Raw genomic sequence first — 14,443 nt, 5'->3', positions numbered from 1 at the left:
AGAGTGGGAACTGCTGAGCTCAGGGCTCTAGCAGGCCTGAGAGAATTCAGCTGACCCCTATCAGGAGCCAGAGAGTTGTTGCAGGGAGAGTCCCTGTGGTCTTGGCGATGCTGATTCCAAGACCCCCCACCCCCACACTGCCTGTCTCCTCTCGGGCCCTGACAGGTCTGGGAGTTTTCCTTTGCGCAGAGCCAGCAGGAGTAGACTGTTTTCACCTCTGCAGCCCCAAACCTGACCCATCAGCGACAAAGTAGGGTGGGGGGTGGGGGGTCGGGGGTGGGGGGTGGGGGGTGGGGGCTGGGCCCAGCCCTCAAGAGCTCTTGGAGGAACAGGGAAAAGAACCTGAGAGCAAGGGCCTGGGGCAGCAAGAGGAGAGGCCTCTGGAGTCCCCAGGCAGAGGGAGCACCAGCCTGGAGGAGGAGGGGTGCTCCTCCTGAGTTTGGGGAGCCAGCTCCACAGGGTCGGGGCCCAGACCTCATCCTCCTAGTGGGGACTTTGCAAGAACAGGCTTTTGGTGCAAGGTTATTAAAAAGGCAAGGAAGGGCCGTGCTCTGACGCGCCCAGTCCATCTCTGCAGAGTGGTTCGTGCCTGCCTCTTGGAGGGACACTGTGGTAACAATTCTCCAAGAGTGAGGTGCTTTGGGCCTTTTAGTTTTGCTTAAAAAAAAGTTACAACCCCATTGCAAAAAATCTGGAAGATCAAAAAGCAACAAAATAGTCACCCATAAACTGTTAAGAGTTAGAAAGATGCTTGTTTTAATCCATTTCCTAGCATGCTGTCTGATATGACACGCACAAGGTGTTGGAAGCATAAGCTGACCCAGTGACTCTCAGTGTGGCCTCAGGAACAGCAGCAGTGGTAGTGTCACCGGGGAACGTGCTATAAATGCTCACTCTCGGGCCCTACTGCTGTGTTTTCACAAACCTGACGAGCTAGACTGGAAGCCACGGACTGCCACTGTGGTAACCCCACGCAGTCCTGCCACTTGACCACCGGAGGGCACCAGCAGGCTGTGCTTTCCCCTGCCAGGCCCGGAGCAGAGAGACCACCTTAGACTTTTTTTTTTCTTTTTGAATCAACAATAGCCGAGGATTTGTTGAGAATTATTGGCTAACTTTAAACGCCACCATGTTGGGGCCAAACTTACTGTCTTGAAACGTCGATAGTGACAGAGACAGAGGTTGAGGAGGCATTTCTGTCGCTTTTGAGCATTGAGAGGGCCAGGGAGGCAGCCCTGGCTGGGAAGGAGTGTTTCCCAGAGGGGTCCCTCCTTAGTTACGCCCCTGGGATGAGAGCGGCCCCAGCAGTCCTCGTTTCTCAGGCCATCTCCAGGGAAAGAAGCCGGCGCCCCTAGGCCGGCCACTTTGGTTTCACTTGCTGAGGACAGACTGTGGCCTGCTCAGTGTCCCCTGCCCCTTCTGTGAGTGCCACCCCCAGGGTCACCCCAGGGTCTCACCCACGAGAGGCACCCAAATTCCCATCCGGGGGAATCAGCTGGAGCCTTCAGGGGGCCCTTTGCTTCCACAAACTTTTGCCGAGCGTCTAAGACATGCCAGTAACTGGGCAGGACGCTGAACTTCCAAACCAGACAGACCACCCTGGCCCTTGAGGAACTCGCAGCCACTCTGGGGTTCGCGGAGCGTCTTGGGATCGGTCTTACGGGCTGGGAGCTGATGGCCTTTGTCCTTAGACTTAGGGGGAAGAAAGAGTTTGGGAGGAGCGCTGGGAGGTGTCGGGTGGGTTGCAAGGACAGTACAAAGGACAGAGATGAAGGAGGGGGTGGCCCGGGGTCATCTACCACCCTCCCCACGCCTCTCCCCCCCTCCGTTCCCCCTCCCTGCCCACATGGATTGACTTCAAGGCCCAAAGGCCTGAGCACTGGTGGCAGTAGCTGAAGGAACAGCTCACCAAGACCTCGGACCTGGCCCAGTATCACAGCTGGAGACCCAGAGCCTCCCCTCACCCAGCCCCGGAGTTCAGGGTGGCCCGGTGGGAGTTCTGTGCCCCAGGGCAGCATCCCTGGGGGGCATGGACAGCACGGCTGTGCTGTGCCCCCTTTGAGGCCTGTGAGCCGTAGACTGTCAACCCAAAGGACAAGGTTTCCCTGGGGCCAAGGGCGCGACTGTGAGGGGTGGCACGGTCCTACGGGCTGCGGTCATTAGGCTCTGCCCGTCAGGGGACTGGGGACTTGTCAGTGTGGGAAGCCTGGGCCCTCGGGTGGGGGGCTGTGCGTGTACCTCGTCTGGCAGTCATAGTGCCCTGCCAGGCACGGAGCAAAGGCCCTGCCGGGCTCCTCTCCCGTCATCCTCGAAGCAGCCCTTTGGGGCAGGACTACTCCCACCTGACGGAAGAGGGGCTGAGCTTTCCCCTGCCGAGCCTCCCAGCTGGCAGGGGTGGTGCCAGGAACGGGGCACCTGACAAGCAAACACCACTCCTGGGAAAGGTCTGGCCACAAACAGGGCTGGATTCTGAGTGCCTGATTTTATTCTGAGTCTTTTGAAATTTTTGAAATTCTCCCTTTTGAAATAACCTTACTTTTAAAGTAACAGCTTCATTGAGATATAATTCACATACCACACAGTTCACACGGCAGAGTCCTTCCCCCTGTGTGCAGCCCCATTGTGACCATCCCTGTGGGGCCCCAGCTGTCAGGGGAGGACCACCCACATCTTGGGCAGTGGGGGGAAGGCAGGCTCCTGGAACTGTTGCCTGGGGGAGGACCTGGGGGCCCTGTCTCCCCCACACCCCCTCACCTCTCTGAATAACACCCTGGCATGGGCTTGAGAGACTGGGCCTCTCCTCCACGCGTGTCTGGGAGCCCGAGGTGGGATCCTGGGCCCAGATCCGCAGGGCCAGGGTTCCTTTTTGTGACCAGCTGCGGTGCGGCACCAGGGAGCCCCAACCAGACAGGCTCTCCACTCCTCTCCATTCTCCGCCCTGAACCCCCAACCACTGAGCGCCTCAGGGAAGGGAATGGCTCCCTCTGGGACACCCCGAGGCGGAGGCCTTTCAGCACCCCAAACTCTCTCTGCCTCTGCCCAGCCCAGCTGGCCCTTCACAGGGAACCCTGTGACACTGTGAAGGCACCGCCCTGTCCCCCAAGAGCTCCAGCGGGCCCCATCCCTGGAGCTACTCCTTCCAGCTGGCCCTGGCTGCTGTGGTTGCCCCTTGAGAGAGAAGCTGCAGGTTCTCCAGGAGGTTCAGGAGGGGAGATGCTCGTGCCGAGGGAGGAGGGGCTGGAAGCTCTTGGGTAAAAGCACCTGGGCAATCTCTGGAAGTTTCCAGACGTTTCCTGTTACTTAGGGAGTATTTGTCCATCCTTTCTGGTTTTTGAGCAGAAATTCCTGGCTGGGATGGCATGTCCCCATCGCTCCCAAGCAAGCATTCTCGGGACTTCAGGTTTGCATGTCAAAGGAGAACCGGCCCAGCACCATTCCAGCCGGCAGGCTGGGGGCTGACCTCCACCCGCGGGCCCAACTTGGCACTAGAGGGTCTCCCGAGCTGCCCAGGGCTAATTCATGAGAGGCTCTTGGGAGGATAGTAAGGCCCAAGGGTCCTAGTAGCACCAGAAACTGTCCACAGGGAAGACCTTTAGCTTCTGGAGGTGGCTTCCTGAATTCCCGCTCTGCCCCGTGTCTCTGGGCTTGGGGATGCGCCTCACCGCCACCATGCAGCCCACAGGCACCCGCCTGCCCCTTCCCTCGCCCTCGCTGCTCCGTCTGCACACAGCCCGCGGGCCGTGCACTGGGGGCCTGGGTGCTGGAGCCCCTCCCTCTGACCGCAGAGGCGGGTGGCGCGGAGATGACCAGTGGGCAGTGGCGGGAGCTGAGGCGGGAAGGCCTGGAATCTTCCCCAGTGAGAACGCGTCTTAAAGTCGGTCTCCTTGCCCGGTGAGATCAGAGCCTTACCGTGCACCCACCTGAGAGCCTGCTGCTGGAGGGTGGCTTGGGAACAAAGGTCATGGAGCTCAGATGCCAGCAGAAAGGCCAGGTCACTGGCCACCCCCCCAGTGCGGTTTTCCTCTGGAACTGCTCAGCTGGGCCTGGGGTCCAGGACCTCGGGGCCATGCGGCTCCCACTGCCCTGAGTGTGGTCAGGCCCACCTGGTGCAATGAGCCCGAAGGCTCTTCATGTCCCCGCTTTCACCAAACGGGGGGGGGGGGTGCAGAAGACATAGGGGGAAGGCTGTGTCAGAGTGTCACAGTACCAAGGATGTAGTGAATTGCTTAAAAGTTTCCTGCTGGTTCTGGGAAAAGAGATTCTAAATATTCACAATTTCACATCCATGGCCCCGTGGGGCACAGGAACCAAATTATTAGCCGCATCAAGTGGAAAGAAAAGCCACATCCCCTTGCAAAGCACGTGCAAATGTGACACCTGGTGACTCCTCCTCTTTCTCTCTGGGGGGCTTCCCCCCACATCAACCTCAGCACTCACTGTGCGGTAAAAACCAGTCTCTACAAAGGAATTGCTACAGTTCACAGGTGACCTGACCGATTCTGCAGGATGCGCAGGAACCTTTTAAATCTCCCCGACAGAGAGAAGGTGCAATAGAATTAGAGGACCCTCAGTCAGCTAAATTCAGTTTTTTTGTATGTTAATTCTCACCGGAGGATGTTTTTCGCATTGATTTTTAGGGAGTGGAAGGGAGGGGGGGAGAGAGAGAGAGAAACATCGATGTAAGAGAGGCACATTGATTGGTTGCCTCCTGCACGTGCCCCAACCTGAGCCTGGGATTGAACCTGCGACCCAGGTATGTGCCCTTGACCCCTGGACTCGAACCCGAGACCCTTCAATGGGTGGGATGCTGATCTAACCACTGGGAACACTGGCCAAGGCTAAATTCCATTTTTAATTGAACTCGTGAGTCTGACTTCCCAGCCGGCAGGCGCTCTGGGCAGAGCTTCTTGACCTGGTCCAGCGGGCCAGGACCATCCGGGACAGAACCCACAGGCCAGCCCCACCCGGCGCCGCAGATTCGGTCGATCGGGGATCCTGAAACGGAAACGCGGGACTGGGAGTCCTGCTGTGAGATCTGTTTAGAGGCAAAAAGCCTTGTCTTCCACACTCTCCCTCCTCCTCAGACTACCTCCTAAAAAATAAATACACTGAGTAAATAAAGACAGCTTTCAAGACGTTCACGGAATGACTTTTCTTTACATTTTTCAACTAGTTAAGACAAAAACATTACAATGATTGGCTTCTTTCATTTAGTTACATAAATAAAATTTTTATAAATATCTCTTTATAAACAATATAAATAGCTTTACAACATAAATACATTTATGCATGACATGAATTTACAGACAGCAATGTTTACAGCTGGTTTTGTCGGTCTCTTAAAAACTGTCCCTTGTCATCACGTCGGTGTAGGTGTGTTTCATGTATATCATATATATATAATATATAACTTTTTATTTTTCATTTTCAAAAACAAACAAACGATAAAACCATACCCTCCCTCCCCAAATAATAATAAAACAGCTGGTGTTGTGGATTCCCAGTACCACAAGGGGAAAAAAAAAATGAAAGAAAGAAATGTAAAAGCTACATTGCCTTGGAGGTGCTTCCAGATGACCAAGGATGACCTCAGCACAACGGAGCAAGTTCCCGAACCTGGAACACAGAGGGGACAGGGGACACTCAGTGCTGGCCCCTTAGCTGAGATAGCCCAGGCTGCCGGACAGTTCTAGAACCTTCCTCCCCTTTCCCGAAGCAGCAGGAAGCAGTGTCCCTCCACCTGTGCCCCGGGTAGAAGGAGGGGGCCCTTTCCAAGCCCTCATCTGGCCTGCTGCTGGGACCTTGGCTCTTCCTGCCCAGCACAGGTGGAACCAGGATGGCCAGCCCTCCTGCCCTGGGGCTAACTGCAGCCCTGCTCTGGGCCACAGGGAGACACAGTGACGGGGGAGAGTGCAAAACACTCCTCTTTTCCTTTCTTGCTACAATACAAACCCTCGGTCAGGTGCCGGCCTGGGCTTTCCGTGTCTGGATGACAGCGGAGGGAGAAGAAACATCTGAGGAGTCGGGAATTCTGGGCTCAAACCCCAGCTCTGCTATTTATTTCCTGAATGGCCCTGGAGAGCTTTGAGTATCGCTTTCCTGACCCATAAAATGGGATAATTGCCACCTCCCAGGGCTGGCTTTAGGATTCAACCAGGAGCCACGCAGAGCAGAGTGTCTGGGTCGCAGCTGCCACTCAGTCCACAGCACCTCCTTCCCAGCGGCTTCGCCTCGAAAGGGTCCTTCAGAAGCAGGGGACTGGCGTCTCGGGGCCCTGAGGAATGAGTGGCCACGCTGGGTTTGCTGGGGTTCGGGTGGTCAGAGTCACCTGATGAGGGCTGGACCGTCTATGCTAATGGGTGTGTGGGTGCTCCGGGACCGGGGGAAGGCAACTCCTGAGATGACGCGGTGCCCCCCATAGAGGAGTCCCTGCAGAGAGACCCCCAGCCTCAATGGCCCCATGCACTCTCCCACAGCTCCCCTCTCTGGCTGTCTCTTGTGTTTAAACAGATGACAGATGATGTCCCTGGGGCCTGTGGGCAAGGTGTTCATTCAGGCATCGGCCACACCCTGTCTCTGTCATTAGCATTTTATAATCAAGATCATAACCATCAGCGACAGTCATTATGGTGGTTGCTTAGAGCTAAGGTCACGGGGGTGGGGGGATGGGGTTCAGAAGGTTAGGGTGTTGGAGGTGGGTGTTCAGCTAAAAGAGAATTTCCAGGGAAAGAGAAATTTCCCTGGACAAAGGGGTTGAGAGTCTGAATAAAATCTTTGCTGGTTAAATGAGAGAGCCCTCTTTAGCTCAGAAAAAGAAAGGACACTTGCTTTCCCAACCCGAGTAGCCAACGGGGTGACAATAGTTGCAGATCCCAGAATCCCGAGTGGTGGAGGTGGGCTCTGTGAGGTGTCCCGTGTGATAATGCAACCGATCCGAGAGGCCAGCGGGAGCCCTGGGAGAGGTCTCTGTGAAGGGGAGGGCACCCGGAGAGAGGGCCCCTGCCCTGGAAAGCATGGTGGCTCTGGTGGCACCCCGTAAGCTCTCGCTGCCCCTTGCTCAGGTATTTTTAGCTGACTAGGAATCTTTGAGGGGTTGCCACAGGAAACGTTCCTCTGGGGCATGAAGCAGGCCTAGAGGGACTCCCACCGTATTTGGCTCATCCAGACACGTGCACCTAAAGGCTGGTTTTCCCGAGAAGCTTGTTCAGACTTTACAGGTCTCAAAATTAACAAGGGAAATGGTGTCTCTGAGGCCGACAAGTCCCAGGACAGTCAGCCCCCCATTGATGCTCCTGCAGGAAGATGCCTGAAATGAGGATCCTTCTGATACTTCTAAATTAATATTTGTGTGCACAATTAGAAAAAGCTGACTGTAAAATTAGGGGGAATGAACGGAAGCATATTTTAATTGGTGTCTCAAAGCTTAAAAAAATGCATCAACCTGTGATGTTGTTTAGGTGGCAACCCAATTCTTTGAGGTATTAAAAAATAGCTGTCCTTGTTTTTAAAGGGGGAAGTTCATTTGGAACTTGATTTGTCAAGGACAGACACAAATTGGCTTCTTATCCCAGCTGCCAAAACAAAATTTGGATCCACTGTGTTGTTTTTTTAAACTAGTGAGTTTTTCTCACGGCTAAAAAAGGTCTCTGTTTGCATCTCTCTGTGTGTCCACACATGTATGCTGCAAATGTGAGATAATTTTCTACCTCTGGATAGTATTGATAAAATCAATTTAATAAATTAAAATTATTGATTTGAAGGCAAGCACTTATAAGGACTGGGTATTCTAAAATTCTTAGAAATATAGAAACTAACCCCAATTTTTTTCAAGTTCATGTGATCGAAGATTAACCTTTAGTAAAGTTAGTTTAAGTTTGTTGGTTTGATCCATGTTAATAACTGACTTTGATATTTATGAAATATATTTCTAGAAATTATAAAACATCTTCATAAATCACTTCTTAGTTTCCATTAGAAATTGAGAGTCTTAAGGTTTAAAATATCAATATACATATGTAATTAAAACTACTAGAGGTAACTTTGCAGTATTCCAGAAGGGCCCAGGACACCTCAAAAAATTTGTTTTTATGTTATGTTGCATGGGGGGAGGGGGCTATGCAAAGTAAGTGATAGAAAACTTTTATAGTATATTGTGTGGGTAAACAATGGCTGTAAATTAAACTTATAGTTGGGGCTGTGGGAAACCCCAAACGGCCGCTTGGTTCTCCCAGGCTCCCTGGCAAACCTCATTTTCTGGTTTTTGCATTCCTTTGTGCATCACAGTGCATTTAAACGGCACTTAAATGAGATGACAGAACTTAGGATCTGACATTATTGAAAGGAGACTGTAAAATTAGGGGACACTATTGCCAAGTTTTGATAAAGTTCTTCAAGGAAATGCCAAATTGGTGACCACTTTCTTTCACAGCAAGCTCCCAGGAGACAAAGACTTAAGATGCTGTTTTTTTTTTTTTTTAAGAAAGGGCATCAAATAAAGGGACACTCTCCAACCTCAATGGGAGGGATCTTATCAGACACCTAACCATGAATGAACACCTACCCTTGTCTCTGCCTACAAGAGACATCAAAGATTTCTTTAGGATGAGAAGCTGTTGATCCCAAGACATCAACAAGGCCTGTGCACCTACAGATTGATACTGAACTCACAAACCATTTTCTTTGATTGCCTTTACCTGTCTGCTAAGGATATTAGTCATAATAATAGTTACTTACTCTTGGGCTTTTCTATATAGTCCAACTGTTTGTTTATGATTGCTAAACATGTATAACTGTTCATTCTCTCTATGGCTTATGTAAATGTTATAGTAGATGCAAAATACAGAAAAATGAGACAGACAGCAAAACTCGGATCATGACAGTTCACAGGATAGAAATGATCCAGAGTGTTTTTCATGATGAGGCCATACGACCTGACTGCCTTTCCATTTACCTGCCCTTCTCTTTCTGGGAAAATTTGGCATCAACCCACTGCCCCATCCCCAATGGTCAACCAGAGGGTGATACTGAGACTTCCTAGGAATGAGACTTCCTAGTGCTGTGAGACCACACTATCCAAGCAAAGTGTTGGTCATCAGTGCATTCTTTGGATTGATTTATGACCAAAGGGGAGTTGTGAATGAAAAAGGGGCTCTGTGGAAAGCAACCTCACAGGATGATCTGATCATAAATCCCTAACTGGGCAGGTCATGTTGGGTAGTCCAGCCCCAGGCCTATAACTTCCTCAGTAAACAGTTATCTTTGCGTTAAGCAAGCCCTAAGCCCTGCCCATTGTTTCTGTGCATCTAGGTTAACACATGTTTGAAATGACTCTTTTCCAGACCTCTCAGGAGCCTAACAACCCTCAGGAGATCGTGTAATCTTGTTACCTGTCCTGTAATCCAATCCCTGCCTGGCTTTATCCCACCTGGGTGTATAATCTTCCTTACAGTCACTCCTTAATTCCAAATGCATAAAATAAACAGCAAAACTGTTATTCTTCGGAGCAAGATTTGAGATCTTGCTTCTCGGCAATGTTATCAGTTTGGCTCAAATAAACTCATAAAAAATTCTCAACAGATTTAGACATTTGTTACGTGGACAGTGGTAAAAAAGGTGTAGGCAATGTGCTGGGGAGTTTCAAAGGGGTGCTCTCGTTACCCTCTGGGGGAACAGAGTGTGGACACTGAGAAGGCTTCTTAGACGGGAGAGCAGTTTGGTCTGGAGTGGAACAGATGGGCTGTGGGACCGGGAATGGCAGCAGCCAGGCTGCAGGAAAAGGCTGGAAACCAGTGGGGTCAGATTCTAAAGCATTTGAGTATCAGTTTCAAAGGTTGGGACGTGGTTTTTCCTTGGGCACTGATGGGCAGCAGGAATGCAAAGGAGGTAAGGAGGGGAGGGGAGGACCTTTGCCACACGCAGTACATTTCCAGGCTGTGGCACCTGACGGGGGCTGAAGGCAGCACAGGGGTTTCTAGCCCTGGTGGGGAGTAAGGCGGCCATGCCAGAAACTGGGAGCCCAGGCATGACAGGCATGGGATGGCTGATGAGGAGCTCAGTTTGAGACATCTTGGGTTTGAGAAATATAATATTTATTTTAGTCTCTTTTCCCTTGCCCGGAAATAGTGCCACAAACACTGAGGTTCATCCTGAAGTCAGGGGCTGCAGCAGCATCAGGACCCTGGACAGACCAGTTTGCCCACAGCCGCTGTTAGAGAAGGGACAAGAATCAGAATGCTCTGCGGGCAGAAAGGCTCTCCGGTGATGCCAACAGAGGGCTGTTCTCCCTCCAGTGAGGGGAAGGTATTTCTCCAGGTCTGCCCCACTGTAGGGACAACTGGCCTAGGAGGCATCCCGGCCTCTGGGCCGCCTACCGCCTGCAGCGCGATACAGTGTTTGGCAGATAAGCTTACCCTGGGCTGTGTGTATGCCCTTCCTCCTCTGTTCCCACAATCCCAAGATCTCCCCTCAATGCTCCCACTTGGCAAACTGGGGCCACTGCTGCTGGTCCGCTTATGGTCCAGGGATGGGCAGGAGCCCTGCAAACGGTCTCTGCTACTCCAGAGGAAGTCAGGTGGGTTCATCCATCCTGAGCCATTTCTGACCTTTCCAAAGTTCCCTCACCACTTCATCCCTCACTTTACCCATCTGTAAAATGGGATGATAAATAGAATTGGGGGCAAATGCCTAGCACACACACGTGATCTCTTGCCCGGATAGCCAGGTTCCCCTCCAAAGGCACTGGGAGGCGGAAGGGTCCCAGGGCTCGGGCATCAGAGAAAAGGGCCTGCGGGCGGGGTTCAGGCGAGGTTCCGCGGGCGCCCCGGGCAGCTAGGTGTGCGGGGCGCCAGGCGGCCGGGTTGGTGGTACTCACCGCCGCCAGGGGTCGCCGCACTAACATCCCAGGCCGCTGGTGGAGCCGATCCGGTCCAGCTTGAGGCCGAAGCAGCCCTTGGACGTGCCCTTCTTGCTGCCTTTGTGTTTGCGAGCGTTGGGGTTCTCCTGCAGGAGGCGGACCCATCGAGACTTGGTGTCCACGCGCAGGTCCCGGAGCAGTCGCGCCTGGTCGCCCCTGAGGTTGGAGCCACCGCCTCCGGGAATCTTGTCGCGCTTCTTCTGACCGACGCCCTCAGCATGGGACGCGGCTGACACCTCCCCTAGCGGAGCTCGCGGGACCTGTGCGGGGAAAAGAGCGGGCAGGTGAAGGGACGCACGTCGGCAGCGCGGAGCACCTTGCGGGGCGCTTCCTGAGCGCGCCCCTAGAGATGCCGGACCCCTCGGCCCCGCATCCACCTGCCACGCGGACGCCGGCGTCCGCTCCTTCGGGGAGCCCCTTACCCTCCCTTCCTTAGCCGCCTGCCCAGCCGGCCGCACTGCGGTAGGGGCTGCGCATCTGTCGACGGTCTCCCGGGGCTGGGGACGTAGACCCCTGAATGCGAGTGTCCAGGGACCCCCGGCTCTTACCCGAGCGCATCTCAGGGGAGAGGGCCGCCTTACCGCCCTCGCTGCTGCCTCCGGGGGGCCGCATCCTCCTAGACCCCCCGCCCTCCCGCACGGCCCCTCGCAGTCCGGACATCCCCGCGACAGCACCCACCTTCGGCTGCACCCCGGGCTTGGCTTCAGAGGGCCAGAGCGAGAGGAGGGTGAGCAGCAGGGCGCAGGCCAGCAGCTGGGAGAGGTGCATGGTGCCCTTGGGGTGGAGGGCACACGCGGGCGGCAGCGAGGACAGATGCTCAGACGGACGCGGAGCGGGCTGGCTGGGCTGCTGCGCGGACGCGGGTCCCAGAGCTGCGCGGCGCCGGCTGGGTGCGCTCTGAGTCCGCCGCTCGGCTCGCGCCTTTATAATCCAACCTGCGGCTGATGTCATCCCCCCGCCCACCCGGCCGCCGGGGCCAATGGCACGCGCGCCGAGGTCTGGGAGGGGGCCGGGGGGCTCCCCCTCTGCTCCCCCCTCCTCGTGCCCCCCCTCCCCCCGGAGAGGTCCCGCGGCTCGGCGGGCTCTCTTCCGATTGCACTCGGAGCTGCAGAGCGGCGCGCGCAAGGAAACTCCATTTGCAGCAAGAGCGCGCCCTGGCGTGCCGAGAGGGGGTGCTGCGGGGGCCCTGCACACACGCTGGGACCTCAGCACACTCCCTCTCCCTGGAAGGAATCGCTTTCCCCCTTTGCAGGTGCATAGACAGGCTCAGAAGAATTGTCACTTGCCCGAAGTCACTTAATGAAAGTTGGCACAGCCCGAAATCTACGCAGATCTGCCTTGTTGCCAAACGCTTCCCCAGGAGCCTGCAGGTTGAGGCCTGGCGTTGCCGCTCCACCTTTTACCTGCTCGCCGGGAGTTCCGATCTCACCGACGCCTTGGGAACCGGGAGGCAGAGAACGGGGTCCAAGGTCTAGGAGCAGGGATGTGGGGTTTGCCGGGGGCCGCAGGGGGCCACAGGGGGGAGCGCAAGTCCTGCAAAGGAGAGAGCGAGCTTTTCGCCCGCGGTGCGTTTGAGAGCGCAGACCGGACGGGGTGGGCTACCAGGGCGGCCCGAGGTGCGGGCGCGCCTGCGTGTGCGGTGCCCCGTGCGCGGGCCGCGGTGGCTCCAAGGCGCGGTCCTCCGGGCGCCGCCGCACCGACGGTCACTGCGCTGAGCCCGCGCCCGCTGCCGTTGCACCGAGCCGGCGCGCCTGACCCCGTCTGCGCCCACGCGAGGATCCGCAGGGTGGGGTTGTCCTCGGCAGCGTCCTCTGCACCTGCACACGCTGGAGAGGGTTCCGCAGGCAGCCCCGAGCCCGAGCCGCGACAGGCGGTGGCCTTCGCGTTTTCGCCATAGGGGGTCCCGGGCCGTAGCTGTGGGACTCGGCCTGCTGCCCACGACCCCCTCTCCTCGGGCAAGGCGCCTGACCCCTGGGCTCCGAGGCGTCCCTTGGGGGTGGGTCGTGGAAGCGGAAAGCGCAGCGTCCCAGGAACTGGGTGAGGTGCCGGGAGCGACGCCTCCGCTGCCTCCCTGCAGGACTGGGCTGGGAAGCAGAGCCCCAAGCCCCAGGTGGGAGGTGGAAGTCCCCCTCCTCTGCCTCCTGAACAAAGAATGCGGCCGGCCTGGAGCTCCTCTGGGACTTGCTTTACTTACACAGGTGTAGGGAGCCGGGCAGACTGACTCTAGAGCCAGGCACAGGGCTAGTTTCCAGGGGGCAACAGCCAGGGCACAGTGGCAGGTCCCAGTCGCTAAGAGGACCACTCTGATTGCGGGAATGAGCCTTTTTTTTTTTAGGAGAGGAAGCTGCAGCAGAGGGGGGGGGGCAGCTGGATTCCAGAGGGGTGGGAGAGTCAGGTGCTAGGAGGCGGCTCTGCCTCAGAGCCTGGGCCCAAAGCCGGGAGGCACCGGCTCTCTACATCCCACCCTGGCACCGAGTCAGAAAATGCCCACCGACCAGCCGCGCCCCAGGGCCCTTTGTTTAAGAAATAACCTGCACCTGAGGTCTGAGTTTGGGTAGAAGGATCTCCTGCCTTTGAAGAGGATCCAGACGTGAACGGGGCAGCCTGTGTGAACTCTGGTGAGGTGACTCACCACCTCCATGCCGCCCCTTTGAGGCAACACCGTAGAGTGGCACCAGTCTTTCCTTTGAGGACAAAGGAAGAGGAAGGGATCTGCAGGTGGGCAATGAAAGTCCCCTTTCCTCTTTGCCTAGGGCACAAAATGGAATATAAGCACTCTGGAACTTCTCTGAGACTTGCTTTCTTCACACCGGCTATGTGGAGCCGACTGACTCTAGAGGTTTGTGGGGGCAACAGCTACAGCCTCTGAAAACACTTATTAATAAAGGACAGGTTGGAAGCTTCTGGTGCTCCATAGTCACCCCCTTCTGTCTGACCATCTGTAGGCTGGCTCTTCTTGTCTTCTGTCTCTTGGATTTAGTTGGTGACAGCAGGTAACTAGGTCTCCCTGTCTTTGAGCTTTGAGAATAAATCAGAGTAACTGTGGAGCAAGGCTTCCCTGGGGGCGGCTGTAGGGCAGCTCCTGCTGAGCTGAGGCCTGGGAGGTGGGGTAGGTGGAGTTCTAGGCCTGGGCTAGAGGGACATTCAGAGAGGCAGGTGGCCGGCACAGACAGTCTTTGCAACAGAAGGTTTCACACTACTCCCCCCCCCCCCCGGTCCCCCGTCCCCCGTCCCCTCCTTTCCCCTTGGTTTCATTGCACACGAAGCTTCAGAGGAGACTCCGTGTCCCTCTGGGGCCTAGACTGGGCACTCAGGTCCCTTCCTGCTTTTCCTTCATGAGGTCCACTTCTTCTGCTCCCGCCTCAGGAGCCAGGCCTGGGAAAGTTGGACCCACTGAGCAGCTGATCATGAGCTGTTTGTGGCACTTGATTGAGTGCTTAGTGTGAAAAGTACTGATGGCAGAGGAGAGAGGAAAGTCCTGGCAATTGTGCCGGGAATTCTGTCATTTGTCACTTTTCCACCCACTGATTC

At 55.4% G+C, this 14,443-nt stretch overlaps 1 protein-coding gene across 1 annotated transcript; it reads right to left on the bottom strand.

The window, feature by feature from the left end:
• Positions 1-5,140: 5,140 nt before the first annotated feature.
• On the bottom strand, positions 5,141-11,805 carry NPPC (natriuretic peptide C). The gene is made up of 3 exons (XM_081141837.1): positions 11,591-11,805; positions 10,871-11,172; positions 5,141-5,616 (listed from the first exon to the last, which is right to left on the bottom strand). Exons 1-2 carry the CDS (start codon positions 11,678-11,680, stop codon positions 10,891-10,893), a joined length of 372 nt encoding a protein of 123 aa, XP_080997963.1. The 5' UTR covers positions 11,681-11,805; the 3' UTR covers positions 5,141-5,616; positions 10,871-10,890.
• Positions 11,806-14,443: the final 2,638 nt, after the last annotated feature.

Source organism: Miniopterus schreibersii (genome assembly GCF_964146895.1).
Source record: "Miniopterus schreibersii genome assembly, chromosome: 7".
Classification (NCBI taxonomy): domain Eukaryota; kingdom Metazoa; phylum Chordata; class Mammalia; order Chiroptera; family Miniopteridae; genus Miniopterus; species Miniopterus schreibersii.
This window is presented reverse-complemented; position numbering and strand designations above follow the sequence as displayed.

What these genes read in the sequence shown, in the direction of transcription:
- NPPC (XM_081141837.1), bottom strand. Translation starts at nt 11,680, where the DNA reads ATGCACCTCTCCCAGCTGCTGGCCTGCGCCCTGCTGCTCACCCTCCTC. An exon ending in AGCCCGGGGTGCAGCCGAAG is followed by an intron (nt 11,173 to 11,590) that starts GTGGGTGCTGTC and finishes TTCCCCGCACAG; the next exon opens with GTCCCGCGAGCTCCGCTAGG.